At 63.0% G+C, this 20,191-nt stretch overlaps 2 protein-coding genes across 7 annotated transcripts; both read right to left on the bottom strand.

Moving 5' to 3' along the window:
- Nucleotides 1-223: 223 nt before the first annotated feature.
- DCAF8 (DDB1 and CUL4 associated factor 8) lies at nt 224-13,798 on the bottom strand. Of its 4 annotated transcripts, none has more exons than XM_085209751.1 (14): nt 13,643-13,798; nt 12,068-12,160; nt 8,571-8,643; nt 7,583-8,256; nt 6,931-7,071; nt 6,638-6,732; nt 5,414-5,524; nt 4,046-4,118; nt 3,743-3,800; nt 3,553-3,660; nt 2,921-3,051; nt 1,540-1,659; nt 1,347-1,463; nt 224-1,263 (listed from the first exon to the last, which is right to left on the bottom strand). In XM_085209751.1, exons 3-14 carry the CDS (start codon nt 8,617-8,619, stop codon nt 1,147-1,149), a joined length of 1,794 nt encoding a protein of 597 aa, XP_085065877.1. In that variant the 5' UTR covers nt 8,620-8,643; nt 12,068-12,160; nt 13,643-13,798; the 3' UTR covers nt 224-1,146. The 4 variants fall into 4 exon arrangements, with proteins under 4 accessions (XP_085065877.1, XP_085065879.1, XP_085065876.1 ...); XM_085209753.1 differs by having other exon boundaries at nt 224-1,260; nt 8,571-8,705; XM_085209750.1 differs by having other exon boundaries at nt 8,571-8,705.
- Nucleotides 13,799-14,893: 1,095 nt separating this feature from the next.
- PEX19 (peroxisomal biogenesis factor 19) lies at nt 14,894-19,631 on the bottom strand. Of its 3 annotated transcripts, none has more exons than XM_085209763.1 (8): nt 19,446-19,582; nt 18,368-18,480; nt 18,108-18,273; nt 17,122-17,207; nt 16,375-16,536; nt 16,018-16,095; nt 15,893-15,937; nt 14,894-15,310 (listed from the first exon to the last, which is right to left on the bottom strand). In XM_085209763.1, exons 1-8 carry the CDS (start codon nt 19,498-19,500, stop codon nt 15,236-15,238), a joined length of 780 nt encoding a protein of 259 aa, XP_085065889.1. In that variant the 5' UTR covers nt 19,501-19,582; the 3' UTR covers nt 14,894-15,235. The 3 variants fall into 3 exon arrangements, with proteins under 3 accessions (XP_085065889.1, XP_085065888.1, XP_019467454.2); XM_085209762.1 differs by having other exon boundaries at nt 16,018-16,194; nt 19,446-19,574; XM_019611909.2 differs by lacking the exon at nt 18,368-18,480 and having other exon boundaries at nt 16,018-16,194; nt 19,446-19,631.
- Nucleotides 19,632-20,191: the final 560 nt, after the last annotated feature.

The following is a 20,191-nucleotide window of genomic DNA, read 5'->3' on the forward strand; positions in this document are numbered from 1 at the left end:
AAGTAGACCTCAATCCTAAATAGAGGGGAAGGGGGGGCTGAAAATATGGGGGGGTGGGGGGAAATTGTGCAAAATATGGGTTATTTTCGGCCCCCTCCCCCTCTTTAGGATTTAAGTCCATTTTAACCCATTTTTTGCACTAAAATGGACCTGAAGCCTTAAAGGGGGGGGGGCTTGGAAATAAAGGCTGGGGGGGGCGGGGGGGTGATGGGACACGCGGCGCTGCGCCTCTCTCCGCTGGCTTTTATTGCATTTATATATAATAATATATATTCCAACTTTTACAATAACAATTTGAGGTGGATAACATCCAAAGTTCCGTTTGGTTTTAATACATATAAAATTAGGCCTCTAACAGTGAATGGGGGGGGTGACCCTCAAAGGGGGGGGGGGGCAGCCAGCTGGGGGGGGTCCTCTGTGCTGCACCCCCCCCACCCCCTTCCACTCCCCCTGTGAGATCTCCTCAAAAGGAACTGAAAATTAAAGGATCTTCCCCCAAATCCCCCCCCCGCCCCCCCCAGTTTGGGCTCCAGCCGATGCCCTGGGTGAGGGGGGGCTTTGTGGGGGGGCGGGGGCAGGGGGAGGTCAAACCAAGTGCAAATCACCGATATGTACAAACTAGACAAGCATCGCTCTGCAAACACCCCTGTGGCTTTTTGGGGGGGTGGGAAGGAAAAAAAAAAAGGAGAGTGTGCAGCCCTGTAGTGGGGGGGGGGGGCAGAGCAGCTGGAGCCCCCCGGGATGGGGGAGGGGAGGGGGGAGCCCTGAAGAACAGAGGGGGCAGCAGCCTGCATCCCCCCCCCACACCCAGTTCAGTGGGAATGGTGAAACTGCAGGGATTCGGGGCACAGTGGGGGTTTTAATATAAGAACCTCCTCCCGCCCCCCCCCCACCTCCCTCCCATCACCGTGTGGGTGCTGGGGGGGCACAGTGTGTCATCCTCTCACCCCCCCCATCTTGTGGCCCCATCCCCACCCGTAGGGCTGCGAGGATGAGGAAGGAAGAAAGGGGGGAGGGGGGGTCCTTAACATGTCAATAAAAAGCTCAAAGTGTTGTTAGTAGAGAAACGGGGGCAGTCCGGAGCCCCCCCTCACCACACCCCGGGGTTGGAGGGGGGGAGGGGGGGTCCACACGTTGCGGGGGGGCTCAGGAGGGCATACACTGCACCCGGTCCGGACCCTCCTCCTCATCATCAGAGCTGTCAGAAGAGCTGGGGGACTCATCCGAGTCGGCCTCTGGTGCACCGGGATCCCGTCGGCGCTGCTGGGAAGGAGGGGGGGAATAAAAGTGGGAGGGGGTTTGATTTGGGGAAGGGGGGGGACACACAAAGGCGGGGGGGCACCAACCCGGTGGTGACGCCTCTGTCGGAGGTGGTGCATGAGGAACCAGAGCATGTGGCTGTCAAACATGTCGGTGTGGTGCAGGCTGTCCTCGTCCCGCTCCATCTTGTTCTTCTTGATCACCTGCGGCCGTGGGGGGGGGAGGGTTAAGGGGGGGGTCAGGGCCCCCCCTTGGCCCAGGGGTTGGGGTCTCACCCACCTCTTTGAGGCCCTTCAGCTCGGTGGGGGTCACCGCTGTGGGCGCCCAGATCTTGACGTCGTGGTCCAGGCCGCTGGTGGCCAACACGGGGAGGTGGGGGTGAGGCTCCAGGCAGTTCACCTGGGGGGGGGCAGAAAGAGAGCGGAGGGGGTGTGGAGGTGAATGGACGGCACCCATGGCACAGAGATGTGAATGGGGGGGGCACAGAGGTGCAGAGACATGAATGGGGGGGGGGGGGGAAAGATGGGCACAGAAAAATGAATGGGGGGGCATGAAGGCAGTGGTATGAATGGGGGGGCACAGAGATATGAAGATATGAGAGGGGAGGGGGGACAGACATGAAAGAAAGGAGACAAACATGGATATGAATGAGAGGCACACAGACAGACATGAATGTCGGGGAGCACAGAAACGCAACCAGGGGCAGAAGAGGGGCGGAAAACAGGCCCAAAAGCATGAATTTGGGGGGGGGGGGAAGGGGAGAAAACAGTGACAGCCAGGCCCACGGGGGAACCGCAATCAGCACCTCTAGGTGCCACAACAGAAGGACCCTCATCCCAGGCACCGCCGGGTGCCCCGTGCCCACGGGAAGGGACAGGGCAGGGGAGGGGGCTGCGGGCAGAGGGGCTCCCCGTGCCCCCCCCCAGCCCCGCACTGCCAGCCCAGCGCATCGCCGCCCCCATCGCCATGCAAAGGGTGCATCGAGCCCTGAGTAATGCGCGGGGCGCCGAGGGGAGCGACGGGGGAGGGGGGGAAGCAAAGGGAAAGGCAGAGCCCGGCGGCACCGCAGCCCGGTGGGGGGTGAGGAGGGGGGGCGGCGGTGCCAGCGGCCACCAGGCGTTGTTGGCACGCTGCCTTGGCCACCCAGACAAAGGGCGGCTGTGCTGCGTGAGCGGCACCGAGCTGCCGGCGCTCGGGGACCCGGCAGCTCCATGGCTGTCACGGCTCAGCCCAAGGCGGGGCTGGAAATGATGGCAGGGGGGCTGGAAATGTGGCGGGGGGGCTGGAAATGTGGCGGGGGGGCTGCGTCGTCACTTGGGAGCCGAGCACGGAGCGTGGGAAATGCAGTGTGGGACGGCCCCGTGCAGCTGTGAGCACAGTGGGGTGCGGAGCTTCACCCAGAGCCGGGCCCACTGCCGTCCCCTTCCTTGGGTGGGGGCACCCGGGGGCTCTTCCCTCTGCATTCCCACCCCCAGCGGAGCGATGTGGGGCTGCTCTCTGAGCTCACGTCAGCAGCCAGGGGCTCCTCCAGCCCCGATGCTGGACGTGCAGCGTTGACTGCTCAGCTGCCGGGCTCAGGAGGAGCTCGGCGGGGTGCTGACACAACCTGGGGGGGTCGGTGGGGGTGTGGAGGGAGCGAGGAGGGAGCAGGCGAACTCACCACACCGCCCTTATCGCCCTCCATGAACTGCACGATCTGGCAGGAGGACTTCTCCCACAGGAAGATGTGGCCGCAGTCGCTGCCGCTCACCACAAATTCGCTTTTCGGGCCGTAAAAATTGACGCCTTTCACTGCAAAGGAACAGAAAGGAGCGGGGTGAGGCCCCGCAGAGCCGGGCAGCCCTCCCTGCACCCCTCCGCTCCCCTCCCGGCAGCCAGCGAGTTTCCAAGGTAACCGGCGCGGATCTCTTCCGTCCCCAGACACATAATGGCTCATTCTTCGTGAGCCCACGACTTTAGGAGTCTTGGAAAGGAGAGATGGGACGTTCAGAGCCACCCGACCGGCCCACGGGGAGCTGTCACCCCGCTGCAAGGATGGGAGCCCCCAGCCCCAACCTGGCCTCCAGTCTGACCCCATCCCAGCCCCTGCAGCTCCAGCCTGTCCCTCCAGCTTAAGCCCCTGCCAGCCCCAGCCTGACCCCAAGCCTGTGCCCCCAGCCCCAGCCAGCCCCCCATTCCGGCCCCCCCAGCCCGACCCCCTTCAGCTCCCAGCCCGACCCGCAGCCCAACTCCCCTCCAGCCCCAACCTGATCCCCCAGCCCCACCCCTCGTGCAGAACATCCCCCCCCTCACCGGTGGCGTTGTTGCGGTGCCCTTTGTATCTCTTGATGTACTCAGCGCCGTCGCTGTGCGAGGAGTTGAAGAGATAAATGTCCTCATCGTTGTAACTGGCCAGCAGCTCTGCGGGGGGATGGCAGAAATGTGAGAGCTGGGATGGCCTCCCCAGCTTCACCCTTCATGCTTTGGGGGGCCTGGGACTCACCAGAGCCGTCGTGGCTGTACACCAGGCAGGTGATGTTTGCTTTGGACTCGCTGCTTACCTAAAGGGAAAGCGCAGAGCTCAGCTTGCTCCTCCCCTGCCAGGACCCGGCGCACCCACACCAGCCACGTGCTCACTGATCTCGAAGGCAGAGCACGAGTTGCTGTGCCTTCCCAAGCCAAGCACGGACAGCGGGAAATTTGGGTCAAATAACGCAAAAAAGAGAGCACTGGGCTGCCGGTTCAGCTGCCCCAGGTGTTTCCCAGGCAGGAAGCACGTGAGGGGCTCGGGCAGCGGGGAGCTCACCAGGTGGTGGGGGCAGAACTTCTTCAGCACGCCGTTGTTCTCATTCTCGTCGATCTTCCGCTGGTCGTAGATCCTGGGGGGAGGAAGGATGCGTGGCACTCACCCCAAACACTCCTGCAAACAGGGCGGCTCAGCCCCGACCAGGCGATGTCACGTCGGACACCGCAGCCTTCAGTGATGCTCTGCGGAGCCACGAGCGGATGGGAGAGGCAGGAACTGCAGCCCAAGCAGCTCAGTGTCACCTCTCATTACGTCGCAGGCGCTGCTCGGCGCTGCACGGCAATGTCAATGGCTGTGAGCACGCAGGCCGCAACCCGCGCTCAGGGGATGTGACTGTCAGCTCACCATTCTGCACCCCACGGGAGCTGTTAACCTCTCTGTTCCTCCCTGGCTCCTGGAGGAGGGATGGGGTCGGGATGGGGCACGGGGACGGCGGCCGAAAAAGGCAGCAGATGGAGCACAGGGAGGAGGAGGGGCTGCTCTCTGAGGGCTCTCCCGGAAGGCGCTGCGCCGCTGCTCTGCTCGCAGTCTGCTGAGCTCACGTGGGAAGGCTGGCGACGCCGCCGGCACAGAGCCGTGCGCCCGGCCGTGTCCTCAGGGTGCTGAGCAGCACCTCTGTGCAGCTGCAAAGCTGCTGCCAGCAGCACTCTGCGCGTCCAGGGCTCAGCATCCCCCCTCCCAGTAAAGGCAGCGAGCGGATGCTTGGCAAAGGACGGTGAGGAGGGATGGGGGATGAGCAGCTCTGCTGACTGCAGGTGCTGTGGTGGAGCCGCTCACGTGGAGACACAACCTCGGCCCAAAGCAGAGAGGGACTGTGCCTGAAAACAAAGCCCTGAGTGCTCCAGGGCAGTGCTCTGGGGGGACGACGGCAGGAGGGGAGAGCAGCTTGGATCCCAGCAGCTGCTGATGGGAGGGGATGGCACGTGGCCGTGGGGAAGGGCTCAGCTGGGCAAACCCACGGCGCTGCGGGGACGGAGCAGTTGGTGCTGTGGGGTCGTCCCAGTGCTGCCCATTATCTGAGTGCAGGGAGATTTTAATTGCTGCAGCAGGGGAAGGGAGGGGGCTGGGATTAGGGAGCCCAGTCTCACAGAAACAAAGACCTTCCCCGAGCTCAATCTCAGCTCCAAAGCGCACCAGGCCTGGCCCGGCAGTGAGGGCTGAGAGAAGATGGCTCAGAAGCTCGTTAAGGCTAAGAGAATCACTGCCTCCGGGGGAAGGGAGAGCAGGGCTTGGCAGCAGATCCCAGTGCTAAACCTCCACGGATCCAAATCCCTCTCTATTAATCCCACTGGTCTTCGTGCTGCTTACGGGAGAGCGGGCTTTGCGGGCATTAAGGACCGCAGTGCTGCTGGGGGGGCACCCACTCACCTCACAAACTGATCTCTGCCTCCCACGGCAAACTGGTAGGTGTTGGCTGGGTTCACGAAGATGGTGTACAGCCCCACCTTCTTCTCCTTTTCCTTCGTCACCACCAGTTTCCTTTAAGAGACAGGGAATAACAGCAACAACCACCAACAAAAAAATCCACCTTGGATTCCAAACAGGGCCCAGATGGGAAACGCAGGAGCGGCGTGAGCTCTTACTCACACTCAGACAAAAAAGCACACGCACACAAAAAACCTCCCAACCACCGCAGCTTCCAAACCGAGCTCTGTCTGTGAGTCAAACAGCGCAGTGAAATCATCCCCTGGCGTCGGCCTCTGAAAGCATCCGAAGGGTTTCACGGCCCAGCAGAGCCGGGCCAGCAGCAGCGAGAGCGGAATCAGATAAACTCCAAAGCCAAAACCCTCTGCTGTTGTTTCTCCCCACCCGTCTCGCTGTAACGAGGCCCAGATTGAGCGGAATCTGACACACTGCCTCCCTTCCCCTCCCCCCCCCAGGAACTGGGGAAAATATTTCGGCACACAAACCCAGGCAGCATCCTGGGGAGGGAACAGCAAGCTGCAAAGCTGCTCTTGTCCTGGTTATGAAACAGATGCGTTCGGGGCTGCAGACAAAAGCCCTCATGCACAGAAATAAAAGCAGAGCTCCAGCAGCTGAGCTGTGAAGCTCTGTGCTCTAAGCAGGATCATCTCTGCAATAACACTGTGCTGTGCTGGAGAAGCGCCCCGAGTCCAAGCCCAGACGGCCGCTCTGATTTGGAGGGTTGTCAGAAATGGCCAAACTCTCTGCTCCTTCGTTATTGGCTTTTGATTAATTGGGATAGCACTCACATGATGAGTGAGGTGGGGACACAGCGAGTTGCCAGCACAGAGGGGCTGCATGGGGACACACAGCAGCAGCACTGCTGCTCTACCTGCGCTCCACACTGGTGGAGGACAAGGTTTAATTGCAGACTAATTAATGAGGAATGTAGCCACACTGATACCAAACCCGCCTGGGGTCCCAACGCTGCTCCTCCCAAGCAGCAGAATCTCTTTGGTCACCTCCCAGTGCCCTTAGGGAACACAGTGCTGTCACAGCCCCAAAATGCCGCATGTCCAGCAAGAAAGCGGTGACCCAACACACTGATACGATGGTTATGGGGCAGAGACCTTCACCCCCAATCCAGATCCCACAGATCCCCACCTGCAGCAGGAGGGGGATACTCACGAGGCAGGCCGGTCTTGTCGCAGATCAATGGTGAAGACGACAGCATCTTCACCTGCTGATAGGAAAGTGCATGGGGAATCCGGTTCTAGGGCCAGCTGTAAGATAAATACTCGGGCATTGGTTCCCTTTTCACCCAACAATGCGCTAAGATCCCTTTCTCCCCATAACCCACCCACATCCCCGCACCCTCGAAGCCCCACGGCTGCGTGCTGTCTGGCAGGCAGCACACCGAGGCCCTCCTCAGCCCCCCGCGCCCCCAGCCCAAGGAGGTAAGGGCAGTTTTGAGGGCTCACCTTGTGAGAAGCTCCCTTGTGCTGCGCCACACGCTTGGTGCTCCTGCAGCACTGCGTGGCCGAGAGCTCAGCCACCCGCACCTGCCCGTCCCGAGCACACATGGCCAGCGTGGAGTCACCGCTGTTGGGGAGGAACTTGGCCTGGAAGAGAGCAAGCAGAGGGTGAGGGCTCACGGCTGAGTCAGAGCAGGAATGAGGATCTGACCCTCCGTCTCATCTCTAGAGGCACAGATACAGCTGGAGGGTTGAGAAACCACCCCAGTTCTCTTTGGAGAACCCGGAGGAGACACGGGAAGGATCACCGTCCCGGCATCCCATGGCGAGGCCGGCTGTCCGGGCCCCCTCTGGCGGCGGCAGAGCCGAGGCACAGCGCAGCACCACCGGAACGCTGCTCCTCCCAGACCGGGATCCGAGCAACCGAGCAACAGCAGCAGCACGGCTGGGGGCTCCGGGCAGAGCAGCAAAGCGGGACGCGCGCCCCCCGACCCAAGTTTGGAGCCGCTCGAGTTCTGACGGCCGGCACAGCCTCCGCGTCCCCCCAGCTCTGAGGAAACCCCTTTTGCTCCGCGCAGCACCAGGCAGGGAAACGGCACCCCCTCATCCCACCGGAGGGGACACCGTACCCACAGAGCCCAGAGCAGGAGCTCCTCACCTGGAAGACGTTGCTCTTGTGGCCGCTCTCGAACTCCAGCACCGGCCGCCTCCGCACCCAGTCCCACACCACCACTTTGAGGTCGTCGCTGCCGCTGGCCAGCCACGTGCCTCTCTGGTTGAAGTGCAGCGTGTTGACGCAGCCCGTGTGGCCCTCCAGGCCGTGCTGCAGGCGGAAGCGCTGCACGAAGAGCCGGGCCCCGCAGGCCTCGTAGACGAAGCGGGGGCTGGAGCCCAGCTCCCTGTCCCGCAGGGCACGGATGGCCTGCCAGCGGGGCCGCGGCAGCGCCGTGGTCTCCGAGGACACCCAGTCCTCCAGCGCCTGCTCGTCGTCCGAGGAGTCTCGGTCGTGGTTGGCACGTTTGCGCTGAGCGCGGCGGTGGGATCGCTGCTCCTCCTCTTCCTCCTCTTCCTCCTCCTCCTCCGAGTGCGAGCAGTCGAGGGTGCGCGACTCCTCGTTGATGGAGTAGTGGCCCGTGTCGTCCATGCTGTCAGAGTCCTTCTCCTCCCCCGAGCTCTCGGTGTCGGTGTCGCGGCTCTCGGTGCTGGTGCGGTTGGGCCCCACGTCGTCTCCAGTGAGGCTCAGGCTGACGTCGGACGCCTCCACCTCGATGCCGGAAGAAATTTCTCTGCCCTCCTCGGCTGACATCTCCTCTGGGCTGCTGGACAGGCTGCCTGCACCGCACAGACAGTGCTGTGAGCTCCCAGCGGGAGACACGGCGCTCCGAGACCTCCCGGCCACCTGCTCTTTCCACCCCATCCATCTCCTGCACGATGGCAGAGGAGCAAGGCACGTGTCCCTGTGACAGGGAGCTGAGGTGGTGAGAGCGAGCCCTGACCCCTCCAGCCTCTGCTCTGCACCCAGTGCCACAGCCCGCAGAGCTGGACCCCAACCAGGCTCGGTCCCTCTTTCTGTCTCCCCCAACTCCATCTGCCCCCCCAGTGCTCCCCAAGTTGCTCTCCTGGGGCTGAGCTTCCCCTGCCTTCACCATTTGTGATGTCCGTCTTTCCGTCCATGCTGCTCCCTTTATCCGACATCTCCTTTCCCGCTGCGTGCTTCCCCTGAAGGCAAGAGAGGGAGAAAGCAGGAGCTGGAGCGGCCCCGCCGTGGGGACCACGCTGTCCTAAAACACAAAGGAACACAGTGAGCGCACGCAGCACACCCCAAAGCTCCACCGCCCCACATCCCCCGTGAAGCCCGGCTGCTCTCCTCCAGCGATGGACTCTGACCCGCACACCCCACGGGATAACCCAGTGCCCTGTGCTGCTTCCCCCGACACCTGGAGCACGAGGAGTGCTGGGCCTCCCCCTCCATCTCAGCACCTGCAGCCCACAAGTTGCTCCAGGGGCAATTTTTTAAGGTTTTGAAGCCCCTTCCCACACACAGCACTCTCCCCTCCCTCCCAAGGCCCACCAAGGGGCCACCAAGGCCACCCGTTGGCAAAAAGAACCCATTTCTGCACAGGATGCAGCAGACACCACATCAAAAAGCAGTGCTTCCCCACGGATGGGCACAGCACATCCCAACCCCACACCGAGTGCAGCCCAAAGCCAAAGCCCGGCCCAGACCCGGGGAGACACAGTGGGGAGACACGAGCAGTGCAGGTAAAGGAGAGGAGAAAAACAAAAGCATTTCAGGGATGTTTTGCTCACTCAGTGCTCCCCTCCTGTTTTTAGGCCGAGCGCTTTCAGGCTCTCTCAGCTCCCCGTTTACAGAGAGGGCAAAGCCAAAGCTGGGCCATCATTAACTCCGATTACAATCAGCACCGAGATTAACCAGGAATTAACACCAGCCCCAGGCAGCACACAGCCAAAGGCCAAATGCTCCGAGCCAACCACACTCATCGTGGGGATCCGGGGGGGGCAGCTCGCCCTGAGCACATCTGCCGGCACCGGGTCACAGCCCTGCCCACCGAGGACCCCAACCCACAGCTCAGCGTCCGGTCACAAGCACGGCCTCTTCCAGCACAAAGAGCCCTGCGTGGCTCTGTCACATCAGGGATCCCACGGCTGCACACCCGCACTGGGAGAGCCTCAGGGCCCACAGAGGGAGCAGCGTTTGCACTTTGCTCCTCGGGAGGGCTCTTCCTCTGCCAAATCACCCGCTCTGATCTGTCATTCACAAAGGTGAGCAGCAGCTTCCCAGAGGAAAAGAATCCAGCCTTTCCTCTGGGAAAGCCTGTCTTCATGTCTCACCCACCCTCACGAGGGGACAGGGCTTCACTTGGAAGGAAAGTGAGCCGACCACTGAGCTCCTGGTGGTGAGCAGCACGCTTGAGGACACTCAAGGAGGAGGAGCACAGCCACAGCTCTGCCATCTCTTCATGTGGGGCTGTGAGAGTTATCACCCAGGGGCAGCTGCTCCGCATCGGCAGGAGGAACGCATCCCCATGGCCCCATGCCAGCTCCGCTCACCGTGAGACGCAATGCCAGCAGCCCCTTGGCACGTGCTGAGGGCTGGAAGGAGCCCCGACCCCAAGGCATCACCGCAGGGAGGCGGAAAGAAACCCCCGAGGAGCCGGGGCTGCGGCTCACGGTGGTAACAGGGATGGAAAGGAAGGCAGCGCGTGGGGAACAGCTCAGTGTGCTGCGTGCAGCGCGGAGCTGAGGCTGTTACCTGCCAGAGGTGCTGCCAGGACGGCTACGCCAGAACCGCAGCACCAAAGGTATCGCCTCCACCTCCCCGAGCGTGCAGCAATGCTTCAGGTGATCAACGGGACGCCGCTCGGCCCCGCTGGAGGTCACTCAGCCCCACAGCAGGCCCCAAGGCTCCACACGGGGCGCTCGCTCTGATCCGGGCCGGGGGCCGGGCGCCCATCAGCAGCCCCACAGCAGCGCCCCGTCCCGCAGCCCGGCTCCCCTCCCAGGCACCGACATCCGGGTTCTGCGCTGCCCCGGACGCTGCATCTGGACAGGATCAGCACTGAACGCCTCACATGCTCGCAGCACCCTGCGAGGGCCCTATAAATATCCCTCCGCATGCCACAGCCGCCCGGGTGCCTCGGCACCGAGCCGCCACCGCCTCCTGAGCTCATCCCCAGTGACCACAACGGACTCCCTGGGTCCGTTCCCTCCACGCTGAGCTCACACACAGCCACCCATCCGCTCCAGCAGCTCGCGCTGCTCCTGGGTGCTGGCACAAATCAGCAACGGGCCACAGGGCGCCGGCAATCGCAGCGTTCAGAGCCGCTCCATCCCGAACAATTCCTCCCTGCGATATTTACACAGCTCTATAAACACCACGCAGCCCCACCGGGCAGCCTGGCTGTGTTTGGGATACACAAATAAGGAGCAACCAGACACAAAAAGAAAAAAAAAAAAGAGAAAACAGTCACAAGCGAGAGCCCCTCGGCCCCATTTCCAACCCACCCCCCACCCCGAGCCGCAGCCTCGTGGCGTTGGCGCTGCCGGTGCTCCTGCACACGTGTTGTGCCGGGTTCCTTTCAGCCTCTTCTATTTAAGGAAAGTTCTCTCATCGGGGCCGGACGGCGGCAGCCCGCAGTGTGGGGCGGCTCCGGGGCCAGCAGGTACCTCAGTCCCCACAGAAAACCCCACCGACCCATAGCACCCACCCCAAATCCCTCCTGTGGGGCGGGGGGAGCCTCCGGTTGGCCAACGCTTGGGAAATCCCCCCTCTTGTGCTGAGAGATCTGGAGAGGTTTGGATAATTACAAAGCTCCCAGTCCCCGCTGATGACGCTAATTAAGCAGCTTCCCACTCGCGGTTAAAGGGAGATCCACAGGTCCCATCTCTCCCCCCGGATCAGAGTATCTGCGCCCACCAGCACACCGACCCACAGCACCTCTATGGGGATGCAGCGTCCGTCCGTGGGGCTGTCCCACAGCAATACCCCAGACCCAGGGCCCTGCCATCCTACAGACTCCCTGGTGTCCCCCCTTGCAATACCCCAGACCCAGGGTCCTACTGCCCCACAGACCCCCCCGTACCCCCTATTTGCAGCCCAGAGCAATATCCCACAGTTAGTGCCCTGCTGCCCCACAGGCCCCCTTCTACCCCTATTTGCTCTCCCACAGCAAAACCCCATAGCCAGTGCCCCACTATTTCCTGGGTGGGGGGAGGCTGAGCAACGGAAATACAGAACAGTGCAACTGTGCTCCTAATTAACTGCAGGTAATGAGCCCCTCAGCACCCTGCATCTCCCCTTTTCCATCCGGAGACTGCGAGGACAGGGGCTCCACCTCACTGAGAGGAACTGGGGCTGGGGGAGGTGGGCCAACCCCAAGAACAGGGAAACCCCCACATATGAGGAGCCGGGAGCTCCCTGCCACGAGCTGACACCAGGAGTCCGGCGTCACAATGGAGATCAGCACCAACACAGCCCCAAAAATCAATGCACAGGAAGGAAGGACAGATGGACAGACAGACCCAAGGAGCAGAACTTGCCCATTGCAAACAGCCCCCCCAGTAAGCTCCCATCTCCCAGTTTGAGCCTTTACTGGGAGGTGCTGCCCAGTGCCCGACTCACCTGCAAGCAGAGGAAGGGTGAAGGCCTGGCAAGGTCGGGAACCGGGGACAGCCGTCCCAGCACCGCAGCGCCACGGGGACAATGGTGACAGTCCTGGAAAGGAGGGGGTGACAAAGCCACACAGTAGATAAAGGTTGGACATGGGGGCAGGGAGGAGCCCCAGTAGCCCCTCGATGGGATGATGGCGTTCTGGGATGAAGAGACCCCCACTGTCACCCCCCCTCCCCTTCCCCCCCAAAGGCTGAGGATCTTTGGGTTTACAGAAATAGGATCTGGGTGCAACAGAGACGATAGCCCCACACAGAGGGTCCTGTCCTGGGGGCACAAGGATCCCTGTAATGTTTCCCATAAAGGAGAAAGGACCCCCCTCTCCCTCCACCTCCTCCAGACCCCCTGACCCCAGGAGCTCTCAAATGGGGTTGGAGGATCTCCATGGAGCAGCAAAGATGCCCTCTCAGCTTCCCCCAGAACAGGCACAGATGCTCTATAGGTAGCAGGGACCCCCCACTCCCTCCCAAAAGGCACTATGCCCACGGGGGGGGGGCACAGAGGGACCTGGGGGGAGCAGGGATTCCTTTCTGTCCCCACAAAAAGCACTCTGACTCCCTCCCCAGGGAAAGCAGGGACACCTCCTATGGAGGGGTGACCCCTTAGGAAGAGCAAGGTCCCTGCCCCCCTCCCCAGTGCTTCCCCAAAAGATGCAGGGCACCCTGGGTGGGATAGCAAGGAGTCCCTGCATAGAGCACCCCAGAGGCATCAGGTACCCACGTGGAGAAGCAAGGATCCCCACTTTGTGCCCCCCCACTAAAGGTACAGCAACTCCTGAGGGACACGGTGACGACCATGGACCTCAAACTCAAAGGGACAACGTTCCCATGGAGGTAGCAGGGACCCCTCCCGAAGGGACAGCGTATTCAGGGAGTGGGGAGGGGAAGGCAGGCAGCAGGGAGGCCTCCTCCGTACCCCTCTCAAGGCACAGTGAATCCCTGGGAAGAACAGGGACTCCCTCCAGACGGGGAACAGCCCCATGGGGAGCGGCAGGAACCTCTTCTGCACCCACCCTAGAAGAACAGTGACCCCCGAGGGGCACCACGTACTCCCTCGCCCCAACCAAAGAAGGGGGAACCCCCAAGGAAGAGCACGGATTCCTCCTCAAAAGGGCAACGGCCCCACGGGGAGACGAGGGATCCCATTTGCGCCCCCCCAGAAAGAGCGATATCCCCTGAGGGACACCAAGGACCCCCCTCACAATAACAGGGATCCCCCTGAGAAGAGCAGCGATCCCCTTCATAAGAGTAACGGCCACACGCAGGGCTCAGGGACCCCTTCTGCACCACCGTAAAGTGGCAGCGACCCCCGAGGGACCCCCCGGGGTCAGACGGTCCCCTCCCCAGGACGCGGTCACCGCACGGCGCACCCGGCCGCCCAGCAGAGGCCCGCAGGGACCTCGGGGCTCACTAGGCCTCAGGCGGGGGGGGGGAGGGGGAAGCAGGCCGCAAACCCGGGCCCAACCGCTACCGGGAGAGATAAGAGGGGAAAGAACGACCCCTCCCCGCTCGGCGGTCCCGCACAGACCCTTTTGCTGCCGTTCCCGGCCAACGCTCAGGCGCGAGCCCCGCGTTCCCCAACTGCTCCCCCTCCGCCGGCCCCGAGCCCAACCGTCGCCATCTCAGTGCGCCGCCTCCAGATACTTTTACGGCAGCGCGGCGTCCTTTACGGCAGCGCGGCGCGCGTTACGGCACCGCGTCTCCTTCTACGGCACCGGCCGCTGTGCGACACCGCGGTACCACCCGCTCCCCGCCCCGCCGTCGCCATGGCAACGGAGGCCGCGCCCCCTCCCGCTGTGTTGCGGTCGGGTCGAAGGTCGCCCGGCGCGTGGCGCTGTTCTCACGTGACCTCCTCCTCCCCCGTGTTATTGTAGGGTCCCCCATGTAATTGTAGGGTCCCATACCCCTCCTGTGTTACTGTAGGGTCCCCCACGTTATTGTAGGGTCCCACTCCCCTGCCGTGTTATTGTAGGGTCCCCCATGTTATTGTAGGATCACATCCACCACGTGCGTTACCATAGGGCTGCCCCATGGATCTCCTTATGTTATTGTAGGGTCACCCCGTGCCTTTGTAGGGTCACATGTCCCCCCACTGTGTTCTTGTAGGGTCACATTCCCCACCTGTGTTATCACAGGGCCGTCCCATGGGTCTACTTATTTTATTGTAGGGTCACCCATCACCTTCCCCAGCATCACAAGACCATCCCATGTTATTGTAGGGTCACCCTGTGCCATTGTAGGGTCACGTGTGCTCCCCCCTGTGTTATTGTAGGGTCACCCCATGGCCCTCATTGTGTTACTGTAGGGTCACCCCATGGCCTGCCCCATTATAAGATCATCCCATGTTGCTGTAGGGTCATGTCCTCCCTTATGTTATTGTAGGGTCATCCTATGGCCCTCATTGTGTATTGTAAGGTCATGTCCCCCATTATGTTATCGTAGGGTCACCCCCTTGCCCTCATTGTGTTACTGTAGGGTCATGTCCCCCTTATGTTATTGTAGGGTCACCCTATGGCCCTCATTGTGTTACTGTAGGGTCATGTCCCCCCTTATGTTATTGTAGGGTCACCCTATGGCCCTCATTGCGTTATTGTAAGGTCATGTCCCCCCTTATGTTATTGTAGGGTCACCCTATGGCCCTCATTGCGTTATTGTAAGGTCATGTCCCCCCTTATGTTATTGTAGGGTCACCCCACGCCCCTCATTGCATTACTGTAGGATCACGTCCCCCTTTATGTTACTGTAGGGTCACCCCGTGTTACTGCAGGGTCCCATGAGCTCCGCCATGCGGCAGCGCCGCGGTTGCCATCACCTTTATTGGGGCCGTGGTGGCCGCTCACCACCTGCGGGTTGTCCCCATGCGTGGGGACATCGCTGTGGGGTTGGGGACAGGAACGTCCCCCCCAGCCCGGCACCCGACTCCTCCTGCCCTCAAAGCGAGGTCCCATCCCCACGGGGACATCGGGGACACCGCACCCAGCGCCGCACCCAGCACCGCTCCGCGTCCCACGCAGCCACACGCCGGTCCTTCGTCCTCATCATCCTCGTCGGGCGTTAATGACCCTAATTAACGAGCCGGGGGCTGGCCTCAACACTCAGCAGCGGGGAGGGGACATCGCTGTCACATCACGCGGCACTGCTCGCCGGTGGCCTCGGGCAGAGTCAGCCCCTCCAGGTCCAGGTTGAAGCCAGGGGGCTGCAGGTGACAGCGGGGATGGAAGAGAATGGGGACAGCTCAGCACCCTGAGGTGGGTCGTCCCCAAGGGGCTCCGTCCCCATAGGGTGTCCAGAGCTCCAGGGAAACGGAGGGGACAGCTGGGGACAACTGGGGTTGGATGGAGATGGAGGCAATGAGGGACAGTTGGGGACAACTGGGGACAGTTGCGGATGGTGGAGGGCAATTAGGGACGGCTGAGGACAACTGAATGCAAACTGGGGACAATTAGAGACATTTGGGGGACAACAGGGGACTGCTGGGGACAACTGGAGACAGTTGGGAACTGCTGGGGACAGTTGGGAACAACTGGGAATGGTTGGTTGGACAATCAGGAACTCGTGGGGATGGGCTGGGGACAACTGGGGGTGGTTGGGGACAGTTGGAGACAGCTAGGGACAGCTGGGACGGCTGAGAGCTGGGGACACCTGGGGGACAGTTGGGGACCGGTGGGGACAAGTAGGGACTGCTGGGGACAACCAGGGATGGTTGAGAGCCGGCGACAGCTGAGGACAACGTACAAAAGACCTCTAGGGACAGCCGGGGACGCTCGGGGACACTCACCGCCTCGCCAGCCAGCTCCTTGGGCGGGTGCCCCAGCTCCTGCAGCTGGAGAAGAGCAGCGCCCCATCAGCACCCGCCGCCAGCCCCGCATCCCCGCTCCCCCCACTGCGTCCCCAGGTCCCCACCTGCTGCATCAGCTCCAGCACGGCCTCGAAGCGCGCCCTCCTGTCCCCCTCGCTGTCCTCGGGTCGCTCGGCCTCCAGCTGCTGGCAGATGCGGCCCATGACGCCGTGCTGCGCCCGGTACCGCTCGTACTGCTCCTCCGGCAGCGCCGCCCGGTGCCGCTGCAGCCACTCGGGGTACTGTGACAGTGACAACAAGTAGGTGCCCCCGCTGTCCCCACTCCTCCCATCTGTCCCCATCCCCATCGCCAGGACCCTCACCCTCCAGCTCCCGGCAGCCCCAGCAGCCGCTCGGGGTGCTGTGACAGTGACAAGGAGCAGCCTGTCCCTGCTGTCCCTGCTGTCCCTGCTGTCCCTCACCTTGTCGGTGATCTCCTTGAGCGACGGGTAGAGCACATCACGGCTCAGCAGGTGCTGCAGCACGCTCTGCACCACGGGCAGCACGCCGCCCTCCCCGCTGCCCTCCTCCAGCCCCAGCCCTTCCATGGCCTTCGCCAGATCCTCCTCTGATGCTGCCGAGCCCTGCGGGTGACAGCGGGGACATTGGGGACACACACCTCTCTGTTGGTGTCTCCGAGCCTTGCGAGGATGTGGGGACGTCGGTGACTCCGGGGATCAGGGGACGGCCCTCTGTATCCCCGGGTCCTGTGGGGATGTGGTGACATCAATGACACCAAGGGTTGGTGACATCGGTGACATCAGGGCTGGGGACAGCCGTCTGTCCATGTCCCCAGGCCCTGTGGGGACACAGTGACATCAGTGACACCAGGAACCAGGGTTGGGGACACTCTTCATTCCACGTCACCAGGCCATGCAGGGACATGGTGACTGACACGGGTGACAGCAGGGGTTGGTGACACCCCTCCACCCATTCCCTGGGTCCTGCAGGTGACATCGGTGACACCAGGGACCAGGGTTGGGGACACCCCTCATTCCACATCACTGAGCCACGTGGGGACACGAGGGGTTGGTGACATCAGGAACTGGGGTTGGGGACAGCCCACCATCCATGTCCCCAGGCCCTGTGGGGACGTGGTGACATTATTGAAACCAGGGCTTGGTGACATGGGTGACACCGGGGCTGGGGACCCCCGTCCCCATGCCCACCTGCAGGTCGGTGGCGTTCCGGGCCAGGCCGCTCAGCGTCTCCTTCAGGCACGAGGTGAACTCCTGCTGGGACGCGGCGTCACCACCTGCGGGGTGGGACGGGGTGGGCAGGGGCTGCGGGACCCCCACCTTCCTCCTTCTTCCATCCCATAACTCCTGAGGGACTGCAGGACTCCCGCCCACCCTGCTCCTCCCATCCCATAACACCCCCTGTGGCTGTGGGTCCCCCAACCCTCTCATCCCATCCCGTAACCCCACAGAGGGCTGTGGGACTCCGACCCCCCTCCTCCCACCCCATAACCCCCGCTCCCAATGAGGCCCAGGTCCCATTGGCCCCATTAAGGACGGCCTTATGGGGGTGGTCCAGCCCCCGAGGGAACGTCCCAACCCCACAGGGAGTCCAGGCCAACTTGGGGATTCCCAGCCCTATACGGGGATTCACAACCTCAGGAGAGTTCCCATGGACCTACATGGGGGTCCCAGCCCCATGGGGGGGCGGGGGGGAGGAGGCAGCCCTACAGAAAGTTCCCAAGCCCCATAGGCAGTTTCAGGCTCCACAGGGATGTCCCAGCTCTCTGTGGGGGTTCCTAGCCCCATGGGGGGCGAGGGGGGGGTACCAACCCCACGGAGAGATCCCAACTAACTGGAGAGGGGGTCGTGGTGCTACTGGGGGGAGGTTCCCAGCCCCATTTGGGAGAAGGGGGGAGGGGGAGGGGTAGCCCTATAGGGAGCTCCAGCCCTATACAGGGGTTCCTCAGCCCCACATCGCTGTCCCAGCTCTCTACAGGGGTTTCCAGCCCCATTTGAGGGGAGACAGCCCTACAGGGAGTTCCGAAGCCCTATTCAGAATTCCATTCCTACACAGACGATCCCAGTCTCACCTGGGTGTCCCAGCTCTCTGTGCGGGTTCCCAGCCCCATAAAAAGATTCCCCCCCGACCGAGGAATCCCGGCCCCCCTCCCAACCCCGCCGACCCCCCCACGCACCCACTCTCCCCGCCGCCTCCGACAGCTTCTGGAACTGCTCCACCAGGTGCGGTTCCTCCTCTGCCAGCTCCTTCATGGCGCGCTCGAACTCGGCGGACGCCTGCGAGGCCAATTCCCCATCAAAGAGCTCCTGGAAGAAGCGCTCCTGCGAGGCGAACAGCGAGTCCTGGGGGGGGCACAATGAGGGGGGGGTCAGAGCTGTGGGGAGGGGTCTGCCCAGCCCCCCACCCTCCAGCCCTGGATGTGGAGTGAAGGCGCACCTGCGCTGCGGCGCCGGGGGATTTCTCAGTGGCAGTGGGGTCTCCGGGAACGTGGGGCGGTGGGGGGGGGGCGGGGGGGCCGGGCCGGGCCTTCTCGAAGTCATCGAGGGCACCTGGTGTGGGGGGGCACAGTGAGGGGGTGACTCCCGGCCCCACAGAGCCCCCCCGGCCCCACCGTGCCCCATAACTCTGCCAGACCCCACCGCAGCCCTGCTCCCCCCTCTGAAGCAGCACATCCGCTGCTCCCCGAGAACCCTTCCCCCCACAGCCCCCCACAACCCTCAGACTTCCCCCAGTGCCCCACAGCCCCCCCACTGCCCCCAAAATCCCCCCAGAACCCACTGGAGCCCTTTGTGCCCTAATGTTCACCAGACCCTCACCTGGAGCCCCACCGCCCCATTGCAGCTCCACACCCCAATAACCCCCCCAGACCCCACCTCACCCCCAGACCCCCGAGCCGCCCCAGTGGGTCGTAACCCCCCGCTAAGCCCCCCTAAACTCCCCCAAATCGACCCCAGCCCCCCAGCACTGCCCAGAGTCCTGCACCCCCCCATACCCAACTGGACCCCCACACCTCCCTCCATCCCACAGCTCTGCTGCAGCCCCCAGGACCCCCGAGTGCCCCATAACCTCTCCCAGGCACCACTGTCCCCCACAGACCCCCCACCCCAAATTGCCCCATACCCCTAGCACTCCCCATGTCCCCCCAGTCCCACAGCAGCCCCTAAACTGCTCTGAACCCCAACCACCCCACCCTCAGCACCCCATAGCCCCCCCCCCCCAGACCCCATTGCTCTTCTAAAATCCTCTAAACTGCCGCAAACCCCACAGAACTCTACGGCCATCCCCCAGACCCACAGAGCCCCACAGCCCCCCCATACCCACAGACCTCCATAGACCCCTGTACCCCCCCACAGAACCCCACAGCTCCCCCGTGCCCCCGGGACTCCCAGCCCCCCCATACCCCCAGTACCCCCAGGCTCCACAGCCCCCCGATTCCCCCCATGCCCCCGGTACCCCCGACCCCACAGCCCCCCCATGCCCCCGGTACCCCACGGAGCCCCCGAGCCCCGCTCACTTTCCAGCAGTTCCTCCAGCTCCGGGTCTGAGCCCGGCCCCGGCTCCGCCGCCATCTTCGCGCCGCGCCACCACCGCCAGAGGGACGGGGCGTGGCCTCGTAACCCCGCCCACTTCGCGCGACACCCCCCCTCCGCCAAGCCCCGCCCACCGCGCGGCCGTGCCGCTCCATTCCCCGCGCGGACGCAAGGGGGCGGCATAACTCACCCCCGCGCTGCGGCGCCCTCTAGCTGCCGCTCTGAGGAAATGCAACGCAGGGAGCGTGGTGGGGCGGGGCTTAGCCGTTATGGGCGTGGGTTCATGGGCGGGGCTACGGGGTGGGAGAGCCCTGCAGGGGGCTCTAATGGAGCGCCGATGTGCTGAGGGCGATGGGGTCCGTTACACCCATTTTCCGGGGGGAAAAAGTTCCAGTTCCACGTTGCAGCCCCAGAAGCGGTGATTTGAGGTTCGGGGCGGGGGGGTGCCAGGTTGGGAGGATAGACTCAGGGTTTGTGCTGCAGCGTTTCGTGCGTCTCCTGGTGCTCAGTCCCTGTGTAGGAGAGGGGGGGTCGGGGTTTGCGTGCATCGCCCCCCACCAACCTGCACCCCGATACAGGATTACCCAGTGCTGGGGGAGAACAGTGCAAAGCTAAAAGGTGGGAGGAGCGCTGCCCCACCTTGTCCCTATCTGTGCCCTTATTCCCATTCCAGATCCCATCCCACGTCCCTGTCTCCTCCCCCTCAGCACACACTCTGTCACTTCACAGC

This window comes from Meleagris gallopavo, chromosome 27 (assembly GCF_905368555.1).
Source record: "Meleagris gallopavo chromosome 27, MGAL_WU_HG_1.1, whole genome shotgun sequence".
Lineage (NCBI taxonomy): Eukaryota > Metazoa > Chordata > Aves > Galliformes > Phasianidae > Meleagris > Meleagris gallopavo.